We start from the raw sequence: 12,004 nt of genomic DNA on the forward strand, positions 1-12,004 counted from the left end.
AGGCAGGTTAGTTAGTTAGATAGGTAGGTAGGTAGGTAGGTAGGTAGGAAGGAAGGAGAGAGGGGGGGGGAGGGAAGGCTGTGTAAATTACTAGTTCATCAGAAAGAGAAAACATTTTCATCAGGTACCTATTGTTGGTACTTCATGGCAGGAACCGGAGTAAGATGAGGGGAAATTTTGAGTTACCCCAAATCAATTGGTAATCATCACCCGCAACGAAACAGGTTGCAATTCATAAGGTCTCTACTTCTTGATGGATTATAAAGCTAACTAGAAAGTCTACAGTCAGCAGGTGGTTTCTAAGAAAGCATCCCGAAAGTCCGTTTGGACAACGGGTCTTCTTGGGTGGGTATGCACGGCTGGTGGGAGTTGGAGCATCCCAACACCGGCAGCGCAACAAGAGGTCAGATCTTTTTCTTTCGTGAGCTTCTCTTTCGTCGTTTGGAGGGAAACAGAAGCTCACAAAAGAAACGCCACGGAGGTCTGACCTGGGGCTCTGCGTGCCCCCTCTGGCACCCATGCCATAGGCTCGCCATCATGGACTTCATGGTTGGCAGGCACAACACCAGGCGGGGCCCCGTGTCCTCCCTCAGAAGCCAACAGTCACGCTATGCCTTTTCACTGACAGTTATCTGACTCACGGAACCATTCAGCACAAATAGAAGAGGATTTAATTTAGGACTTTCAGCATCAAAGAGGCAGCTTTCCAAATGCAATTAATAAATAAAGGCTGGAGAATTACAGTTCATTTGGGGCAGTTTCCATTGAAAAGGTTTGGCTTGGAGAAGACAGCACCAAAGGGGAAGAAAAATGCAATCCTGGAGACCAGATACTATGGTTTGCCTAAACCATGGTCTATGGGAGAATTTCTCTCAGGGTTATTATAGGTCCCCCAAGAGAAATTCACCCGCAGACCATGATTCAGTTGAGACATTCAGATTTGGGATCTTATCCAAGTTTTGACAGCATCCGAAGCACTGACACATTCTTAAGGACAGGAAAAAGGGCCAAGGAAATGCTTATTGCTGTGAGCAAATAAGTAGCACACAATGATGTAACAGCCAAAGGAGACTTGTGGGATTTGGGACAAGAAAATCCTCCCCCGGATTCTTGGGAAATCAGCAGGTTCTAAAATGGAATAAACAAAAACCTTCCTAAGAATCATGCGATTTCTCAACAGGAATTTTGCTTCCGGTAGAGCTGTGTGGCTACATCCTTATATGGATTACTGGTGAGCTGCATTGCGCCATGCGTCGTGGGCCAGTGGGCTTTTGAGTGTCATGACAGGAACCCATCCTTTGAAAAGGGAACCCGGCCAGGACAAAAGAGCAAGGGAAAAAAATAGTTTTAGTTCAATTTAGATTTTAATTCCTTTTTTCCCCTCTTCTGTTCAATGGTGTCTGATTCTTGGAAACTGACTGGACTAGGCCCTTGCAATTCACTTGGCAAGGCTTTTCCTAAGTGGTTTGCCATTGTCTGTTTCCTAGGGCTGAGAAAAAGAGACTGGCCCAAAGCCACCCAGCTGGTTTTTCATGCCTAAAGTGGGATTGGAACTCAAGAGTCTCCCACTTTCTAGCTGGATTCCTTAACCTCCACACCAAACTGGCTGTCTTTTAATTAACTAAAATACTGTATAGTTAATGTGACAACTCCCAAATCTTTTAACATTTGGAAGCAGCTTCCAAGTACTCAAAAAGAGTTTCTGGAAGATGGGATTTTCTAGCCTGGGATGTGAGGTTGGATATATAACTGACCCGTAATCTGAACTGTTAGGTCTTTCTATCTGCTGCAATTTGATTCCAGTTACACAACACAAACAAAGTAAGACGTTGGAATGTGCTACTTTTAGAATCCTGGCATTGTTATGTTTATCTGATTCGGCTGGTTTTCATGTAGCTTATTTTTCCAAGTCGAAGTTCTCACCGCTCTTATTTTATTTTTAACCATCGTCCAGCATTAAAGTCAGTACGTTCCAGGGATCGGGAGGGGAAAATAAACACGATAAAATAAGACAGCATTGGAAAGAACTCTTGAAAGAATCAAAACACATTCAATGCAGAGGGGCCAACATAGGCAACCACAAGCATTTTGTGATGGATTTAAGTTATTAGCCGTGGTGGCACAGTGGTTAGAGTGCAGTACTGCAGGCTCCTTCTGCTGGCTGCCTGTAATTTAGCAGTTCAAATCTCACCAGGCTCAAGGTTGACTCATCCTTCCATCCTTCCGAGGTGGGTAAAATGAGGAGCCAGATTGTTTGGGGCAAGAGGCTGACTCTGTAAACCGCTTAGAGAGGGCTGTAAAGCACTGTGAAGTGGTATATAAGTGTAAGAGCTATTGCTATTAATAAAAGTAGAAGAAATGATGGCCATGCCTATCTTACTTAAATTCTTCTCTATCAGACTGCTTTTATCTCAATAGGGCAGTCCAGCTAAACCTTTGTCAATCTTGGGCTTTGATTTGTTGACCCCAAATATCTAACTCAACCAACCAAGGGCACTCTTTAAAGAAAATATGACATAATAAAAAAAGGCCGTCCACAGTTACTCTGATCAGCCATACCATCTCCCAGATTCTATTCCCCTTTATTACTATTTCTGTGCCCCCCCCCCCCCACCGGCTGACTATAAATCAGCAAGCATTCAATACTTTGCAGGCATGCTCAATTGTCACACATGGAAATCGAAGAATCATTCCAAAAGATCCCAAAGGATCTCTCTCTCTCTCTCTCTCTCTCACACACACACACACACACACACACACACACCAGGAAGGCGAAAGGGCGGTGGGAAGGGTTGTGTGTGTTTGTACATACTTCTCATCTGCATAAAATGAAGCAATTGAGAACTGCAGAAGTAACTGATGCAACGGCTATGCATTGTTGCAAATCCAGAGGGAAAGGGGCACTTTGGGCTGGTACACCAGCTTGAACCCTGACTGCAACTCTTTAAAATAGCCATGTTTTTCCCTGGGTGCCTTCTGCAAAATCCTGAGAAAAGACACACCCTACATGCACACCTCCATGTGCTCTAAAACAGGGGTCTCCAACCTTGGCAAGTTTAAACCTGGTGGGTTTCAACTTCCAGCAAAGCTGGCTGGGGAATTCTGGGAGTTGAAGTCTTCCAGGCTTAAAGTTGCTAAGGTTGGAGACCCCAGCTCTAAACAGGGAGCAAAAGACCCCTGCTCTTTTGCCCTGAGAATCTGAAAAGCACAATTAACGGTTCCACATTCAGAACAGAAGCTTGAGCAAACCGAAGCCAGGATGGCTGACCTATAACTCATACAAAAAGGCAGACGTTGAGTAAGATGTTCAGAGGAAACCACTGACATTTATGTACATGTGGATGTATTTATGAGTCGGGGCACAATGGGAGGGAATTTGAAGCTAAGTAGTTGGGTTTTTTTAAGGGCTGCTTTTCTTCGACGTTTTTCTTTCTGTTTTTTTTTCCCCCTCGCTCTTTCGTTTTTGTTTTTCACTTTAAATGATCGTGTCCGTTTATCCTTCCGATAATGATAAATAGTCGGCATATTAATATTATGTTCAGGGTTTTATATAAAGTTCCCCACGGAGGTTTTTTTTTTTTTAGATGATAAAATGAACTTTATTCCACACCATCAATTAATTAATGAAAATCACGAGACTTCAAATTTCATGACTATTGTAAACTTCCTTTCTGTTTACTATTTGTTTTCTTTATCCAGTGTGTTTATTTTTCTTTGTCTTCTTTTGGAAGCTATTTATTCTTTTTAATATTTCAATAAATAAATCAAAAAGGGAAAAAACTAGACTACAATCCAAATCTGTTTCCAATAGGCCCTGCCATTAAAACCGAAACAAATATGTACTGTATCAGAGATAGAAAAAAGATCCATGGACTAATTCCTTCTGGCCCTTAAGATAATCGTGGAGAAATTCCAGACTATCCATGGGAATATAGGAAGGATCCAAATATCTAGAGACCAATCAAGGGGTAGCTGAAATGTCAACTGTAGGACAAGCCCTTTTACTGCTTTTCAGTTCTGTCCCAGCTCCAAGCACAGTGCAAGATTTAACATTTAAGGACCGTTGGTGGAAGAGTTCCGAATGAAAATTAACCAACTGTTGAGTTTGAGGCACAAACGAAAACAAACAGATTGTTGGAAAAGACAAATTCTCTTCCCTTCCCTTTGAGGTACACAGAGATCTTGCTGCCCCAGCCCTTTTCAAATGTTCTTGGAATTGCTGTAATTCGTATTGTTGTCAAAGTTATGCTGCAGATGGAACATAAGGGATGCGAAGCTAACGGATGAAATTGCAGAGTATAAAAAAAAGAAAAAAAAGAAAGTTGATGTACAAGGATGGCCTACATCAGGGGTGTCCAAACTTGGGAACTTTAAGACTTGTGGACTTCAACTCCCAGAATTCCCCAGCCAGCATGGGAGTTGAAGTCCACAAGTCTTAAAGTTCTCAAGTTTGGACACCCCTGGCCTACATAAACCCCACCGTCAAATGTAGGGTAGATATGCCGACTCAGCAAAGCCAGACTCTGGGGCATAAAATGGATGCTGATTGGGTAATTTCTATATAATGGAGTTGCACAGACACATCCTAAGTATCCCTCACATATGCACATGAGTTGCATTTAAACTCTCTGAGGGCAAAGGGAGTTAATAGAGAAGCTGAGAAATTTATAGCGTTCAATCAGTCAGATGCATACAAGCCTGTACAGGTAGTCCTCAACATACGACCACAATAGATAGGACCCCCAATTTTTGTTGCTAAGTGAGACACGTGTTACGTGAAATGTGTCCCATTTATGACCGTTCCTGTTACAGTTCTTAAGTGAATCACTATAGTTGTTAACATTAGTGACATGTTTGTTAAGTGAATCTGGCTTCCCCATTGGCCTTGCTTGTCAGAAGGTCACAACAGGGGACCACGTGACCCCGGGACACTGCGACCGTCATAAATATGAGTCAATTGCCAAGCAACTGAATTTTGATCATGGGGATGCTGCAAAAGTTGTAAGTGTGAAAAATGGTCATAACTCGCTTTTTCCTCCCAGTGCCGTTGTAACTTTGAACGGTCACTAAATGAACTGTTGTAAGTCAAGGACTACCTGTGTAGGTGATTAACTGATTATTATCAAAAAGGATGGTAGGATGGTTGTTTTGCTTAAAAGCAAAGCTTCCAGCCCCAGAAAAGGCTAATTTCCCCTTTTTTTATAAACAATCCCTTTCCGCCTTAATTGAACAATGCAGTTATTTCAGAACAAAAGGAAGGATGTCTCACTTACTGGCATTACTGTGCAATTCCAAGAGGAAGCCGTCACAAGATCATTGACGCAGCTTTTCTGGTTTAGCATCTCGGATGCGCTCAAGTTACTTTTGGTCCTTCTAGAGTCTAATTCTGGAGGATTCCAAGAATTTGACCCGGCACTCGCCCTTCTGGAATTCTGCTCAATCGCATAGATACGTGCCGTGGTCCCTTCGGGTTTAGAAGGGTCAGTAGATGACCTACATGGAGTCCGAGGATTTACGTGGTCAACCTCTTTGGCTAGAGAGTCTTCCAAAGAACGCAATCCTCGCCTTGTCCGCCAGGAGCTTCTTACCGTGACGTGCCTGGCCTCAGGTGAGTTTGTCGCCAGGCTACTGTGACTCTTCCAGCTGACTGTCTCCAGGGGGGGTTCACTGTTCTTCTCGGTGGTGTCCAAAGGCCTTATTGTAATACTACTTTTGGAAATGACCGTTTCTACCCTGCTTCGCAGAACAGAGTCTCCGTTTTTATCCGTCTCTGGTAACTTTAAGGTTATGCTGCTCTTGTTAAGTGAGAAGTCATTGGAGATGCTGGTTGCATCTGCCCCTGGAGACAGTTGGCTTGGAATGGCTTGAAGGGTTGCGTGCAGCTGTTCCTTTGTAGGGTCCGGGATGCTGCTCCTTGGAGTCATCGGCTCAGATGGGTAGATGGTGATACTGCTGGTCATTTTGTGGGCCACTGTCTTACAGGTGGGAGGCTGTTTTTCACAGCTGGTTTCCAGTCCAGAACCCACCCCACCCATGACTTCCTTCACATCTTTCTCCACGATTGCAGGTTTGATGATGGCTTTGGAGCGCAGAGCTTCCCTTGGGCTAAATGGCCGTCGGGATTTCAAGCCTGACATCGCACCGGCTGAAGACATTCTGGATGGTCTACTGAGGTCTTCTTCGCTGCTGGCATGTCGATCGTTTTCGAAGAAAGACGTAGGAACGGATCCCCTGGAGGTTGTGAACTCTCGGGAAGCCGTCTCCTTTCTTAGTCCCAAATCTAAAGTAGCAGAGATAGTCCCGATTTTGCTTGTCCCTTCCTCAACGCCAGATTTCTCCATCCGGCTGGGATTGGCAGCTTTGGACCTTGTCGCTTTCAGGTCCAAATTGTTGCAGTTTACAGTCGAGAAAAGAGTTTGGTCTGTTTCCCCTTTTGGAGGAATTGGATGGTTCTGAAGGGTATCTTCTTGGCTTTTCGAAATGAGCCAAGGCTTCGACAGAAGAGAAGGTTTTGTCATTTCAAGTGGAAGCTCCGCAGGTTCTCTATTTTGGAAGTTGACCACCTTTGGAGAGTCCTCTTCCAAGTGTTGCCTGCGAGCTGAAAACGTAGCTTTCATCTTCGAGCTCGCTGACTCAGAAGATGGGGTTTCCCCCGAGAGATGCTGCCCATAGGACAAAGCAGCACCATTGGGTGATCCACCGTTAGCTTTGGAGGCGCGAGTGTCAGTTGTAAGAGCCAGCGGTTCTGTGGCTTGCATCTTTAGTCCCTTTTCAGAAGGAGGTCCTGTGAATTCTGGTTTGCTAGGCTGATCTTCAAGTTCATCAGGCTTAATGTGATGACCATCGTTCAGGGGCTGGGGTCCTTTTTCAACTCTATTCCTCGTAGTATTTTCATGTTTGGGTTTTGGAGAGGCCTTCCAAGATCTATGCTCCTGGGCTGCAGGCGGATAACGGCTGAGCACTGAAGGCTGCTCCCTAGACTTCTTCACTTCGGTGGCAGAGGTGCCGTTATCTTTTGGTGGAGAACTGTTCACACCTGAGGTGGATTTCTCTTCTACCCGTTTAGCATCAGTTGATAAAGAGTCTAATACAGATGTTTTGGCCGCCCTTCTGCTGTTCATATTAGGGCTTGTAACTCGCTTGCTACTTTGGCCATAACTTTCATTATTCAGTTCTCGATTGCGTAGCCTCTCCCGCCGATGTTGAGGTGACAGTTCCCGTGACTTATGTTTGGAAACCGCTGGCTCGGTTGTAACAATTCGATGCTTGGGTCGGTCATGCTTAGCTCGGCTAGGCACGTTCACTTCCTCCATCTCGGCTTCACCGTTCTCCAGCTCTTTCTGCTTTTTCATCTCTGTTTTTATTTCCTCCAGCTGGCCCACGAGGATCTTATTCTTGTTCTGTTCGCTCAAGTAGTTGTCGTGGAGGTCATTGTTTTTGGCTCTTAGGGTTTTAAGCTCTTCTTCTAAAGTCTCGAAATGTTTCATTTGGGTCTTCAGTTTCTCAATTTCTTGATTGAGGTCCCTCACTTTGTTGTCTTCTTGGTTTTTGTTCTTCTGGTTTTCCGATTTGTTTCGGGTTTCATTTTCCACATGTTTTAGGTAGTCCAAGCTGGCTTTTCTCCTGGTTTCTTTTGAGGATAGCGCGGAGGTTGTCAAGTCAACCTCAATCCTCAAGTCGTTTCTGTCAATTATGCTGTTGGATGATCTCTCCAGCAGGTTTGAGGCATTGCGCGTTTGGTCAGCCCGATTCAGTTTGTTATTCTGTTCCAGCTTCAAGGTGAGCTCTTGTATCAGCTTCTCACTCTGCTTCTCCTTTTCAGTGAAATGTTTTCTCTCGCTGACAAAAATGAGGGCTAAAGATTTCAATTTGTCCAGTTCACTCACTAAGCTTTGCTCGGTTTTATCCAGCCGCTCTTCGGACTGTTCCAGTTCTTTCACTTTCGCCCGCAGAATTTCCAGTTCCGTTGAAATCTTCTTGGTCAGGTTTTTCTCCTCGTTGAGGCTGAGGCACAGCTGAGTACAGTCGTTCTTACTCCGACCGAAAGCCTCCTCCAGTTTCTCCAGCTCAGCCATTCGCTTCTGGAGCCTCTCGATTTCTGATTTCAGCTCTCGGGTGAGGCTCTCCTCTTCCTCAAGCTTGGTCTTCATCAGGTGGCAGAGCTCCTCTGCCTTTCGGATCTCCTCGTCCTTGCCTTCTATTTTCAAAACTCTCTTTCTCAAGGTTTCCACGTCAGCCAACATGCTGGAGTTGCTGCCTTCCGCCTGGATCACTTTATCCTGCAGGTCTAACAGCTCGTCCTCTGCTTTCTGGAGATTCCTTGTGGCTTCCTCTAACTCATCAAGGCGGCGGCTGAGACTCTGAAGTTTGAAGCGCAAATGCCGATTGGAGGTCTCTTTGTAAGACGAGTAGTCAGCCATGTTTGCCATTCCGTTTATTTCCCTTTCCTATGTCTCAAACGAAATTCGATGATTGGTTGGTTCTTTTCTTTGATTTCATAAGGCTTCGTAGAGAATCGGCACCTTAAAAAAAAAAAAAGCACAAAGTCAATACAAAGAATGTGACTTATTTTGTTTTTCTCTTCAAGCTCCATGATTGAGTTTGCTCTGATTGAAAGGACAATATCTCATCAATGGTCCCAGGAGGACAATTCATTACATTTCTAAGATAGGACTGACAAAAGCTAAATCTATCAGTCAACTTGATGGCCTTAAGGCAGGGACCTCCAACCTTGGCACCTTTAAGATTTGTGGACTTCAATTCCCAGAATTCCTCAGCCAGCTGAGGAATCCTGGGAATTGGAAGTCCACAAATCATAAAGTTACCGATGTTGGAAATCCCTGCCTTAAGGCATACCTTAAACAAAAATACTTTCTAACAATTGGAATATCCCGAAACCCATAAAAGTTGCAAACTTAACAGAAGAAATAGAACAGATAATTCTTAGAAATGGTGTGCGAAGAACCACAAAAGGCACTCTCCACACCACCACTGCCACCCCAACTGGGAGTTGAAGTCCACAAGTCTTAAAGTTGCCAAGGTTGGAGACCCCAGTCCAAGACATAGCTTGCTTCCCACGTCTTTGGACATGTCCATCTGGAATTTCAAGAGAAGGCACGTGTGCACCCCCTTTAGGAGAGGAAATACCTAAAGCAGCCTGCATTCTTGGAGCATAACCTTTGTAGGGGTGAGCAAATGATACCTTGCTATGACCCAAAGATAGAAATGACGGCATAGTGTCCCCTAAGAGGGTCAAGGATGAAAACGAAAGAAGAAAAATCAAGTTGATGCTATCACACACTTAAACACACTCAGGAAGCTCAAACTGCCCAAAGAGCTGCTGATTCAGTTCTACAGAGGAATGATTGAGTCTGACATCTCCGCCTCCATATCTGTCTGGTTTGGCTCTGCAACCAACACAAGACAGACACAGACTTCAGAGGACAATTAGAACTGCAGAAAAAACAATGGCTACCAACCTGCCTTCCATCGAGGACCTGTACACTGCACGAGTCAAAAATAGGACTGTGAAAATATTTACAGACCCCTCGCATCCTGGACATACATTGTTTCAACTCCTGCCCTCAAAACGATGCTATAGAGCACCACACACCAAGGCACAAGTACAGTTTTTTCCCGAATGCCATCACTCTGATAAACAAATAATTCCCTCACCACTGTCAAATTATTTACAAATAAGATTTACTAAGTCTGCATTACTATTACTGTTAGTCTTCTCATCGTTCCTATCCCCCTTCTCCTCCCACTTATGACTGCAGGACTGTAACTTTGTTGCTTGTATCCTTACGATTTATATTGATTGCTTCCTAATATGATTTGATTGCTTATTTGTATCCTGTGACTATCATTAAGTGTTGTGCCTTATGATTCTCGATGAATGTATCTTGTCTTTTACGTACACTGAGAGCACATGCACCGAAGACAAATTCCTTGTGTGTCCAATCACACTTGGCCAATAAAGAATTCTATTCTATTCTATTCAACAAGCCAAAAATATCCTCCTGTATCTTCTTCTCCTTGGGAAACATCTTCCTCTTCAGCTGAATCCTGATGCCATCTGCTTGCAAGGAAAACCCCTTTGTAGCCCAAGGCCAACCTACTGCGATACGAATCGCCTATTTCACGGCTCCCACCCAGCAGATGTCCTTTCCCAGAGAGTTACTTCACTTCCTTTTCCTTTCCTTCTGCTGAATTACTCAGCCTTGTAAAAAAAAATGGGCAAAGGAGCATTTTGTAGTTTTGAGACAGGGAGTCCAACATGATTTGGAGGGTGTGGCGGGTATCTCCGACAGGTTGTAGAATATGTACTCGGAGTTGTTCCCATGGAATTAAAATGATCATCGGAGCAATTACAAAACAGAAAGAAAAATCACTGCAGGAAAAAGCCTGAGATAATTACAAAAGAAAAAAGAAAAATAAAAGCTTATCTTTATCACCATAGGTTGGTGATAAAGATAAGTTTTCCATCCTTCCTTCCTTCCTTCCTTCCTCCCTTCCTCCCTTCCTTTCTTTTTTTCTTTTCTTTCTAATTTCCATTCCATTCCATATTCTATTCTATTCTATTCTATTCTGATTTTAATTTTATTCTATTATTCTATTCTATTCTATTTTTCTATTCTATTCTTTTATTCTATTCTACTATTGTATTCTATTCCTATTCTATTCCTATTCTATTCCTATTCTATTCCTATTCTATTCCTATTCTATTCCTATTCTATTTTTATTCTATTCTATTCCATTCCATTCCATTATTTCTATTCTATTCCTATTTTTATTTTATTCTATTATTCTATTCTATTTTTCTTTTCTATTCTTTTATTCTATTCTACTATTGTATTCTATTCCTATTCTATTCCTATTCTATTTTTATTCTATTCTATTCCATTCCATTATTTCTATTCTATTCCTATTTTTATTTTATTCTATTATTCTATTCTATATTTATTTTCTATTCTTTTATTCTATTCTACTATTCTATTCCATTCCATTCTAATTCCTATTCCTATTCCATTCCATTCCACTCCATTATTTCTATTCTATTCTATTCTATTCTAAACAATGGCTTCTATGATGCATGTAAAAAGAAGACAAAGGCGTATTCCTCCCCCGTCATTCTCCTTCTGCAACTGGTGTTTGGAACCAGGCTGCTCATAACTGGAAGGTAAGGTTGAGTCTTCAAGAGCAAGTCTTTAATAGACTTCTCCTTCGTGAATTTGTCCAATTCATTTTAGAGCCATCCATGTCCAAGGCTCTCATCACGTATTCTGGCAATAAGGTCCTCAAGGTAATTTCTATCATGTGAAGACGTGTTTGCCTCTGTTTGTTCTACATCTCCTTCCAATCAATGTCCCTGGGTGACCCTATAACCGCCTAACCACTTCCTTTCAGATCTTCCTCATTCCACCTCGGTCTTCCTCATTAGTGTGCGAAATTATCCTTGCTTTTTAAAAAAGCAACAACTTTTTTGGCTTCTTCTGATCAGCTGTTTCCACAGCTTTCTTTTGCGCAGCTTTAAAAAGACCAGAAAATTGCACTACAATATAAATTGCAATGCCCAACCCATTCAAATGATGGGATTCTCCATTTCCCCCACTAACTGCATTCCAACGGCAGGGTTCCCATTGTTGCAGAAAATTTAGGGTTTGAAAAGGAACAGGGGTCCTTTTATCCCAGATATTTTACATGTTGCCTTCGTGTGGAGAAAAATATTTAACGCAGAAATATTCAAAATAAAAAGGAGGGCGCGGAGATGATGAAAGCTGGGAGGGCAGGAGTACTACAAACAGCCTTTCCCCAGTCCCTTTTTTATTTTTCCGCTGCTTTCTAACATTCTTTTCTTTTTTATTGGGACAAACCAAACATCAACAAAATATTCAAGATAAAAAGGAAAAAGGGGTTGTTAAAAAAAAGTGGTGGTGGGGGGGAACAAGGACAAAAAGCAAACACAGTTGTGGGTATATGGGAACACACAAATACACATTTG

At 42.8% G+C, this 12,004-nt stretch overlaps 1 protein-coding gene across 7 annotated transcripts in view; it reads right to left on the reverse strand.

Moving 5' to 3' along the window:
• Positions 1-12,004, reverse strand: part of LUZP1 (leucine zipper protein 1) — a 67,553-nt gene that overhangs the window by 8,916 nt on the left and 46,633 nt on the right. For all 7 annotated transcript variants that reach the window (XM_081961859.1, XM_081961863.1, XM_081961861.1 and 4 more), the window contains exon 2: positions 5,274-8,522. In XM_081961859.1, coding sequence (XP_081817985.1) covers positions 5,274-8,429 — 3,156 coding nt within the window. In that variant the 5' untranslated portion in view covers positions 8,430-8,522. The remainder of the gene's footprint in view (positions 1-5,273; positions 8,523-12,004) is intronic.

Source organism: Natrix helvetica (genome assembly GCF_964273705.1).
Source record: "Natrix helvetica genome assembly, chromosome: 9".
NCBI classification, from domain to species: Eukaryota; Metazoa; Chordata; class Lepidosauria; order Squamata; family Natricidae; genus Natrix; species Natrix helvetica.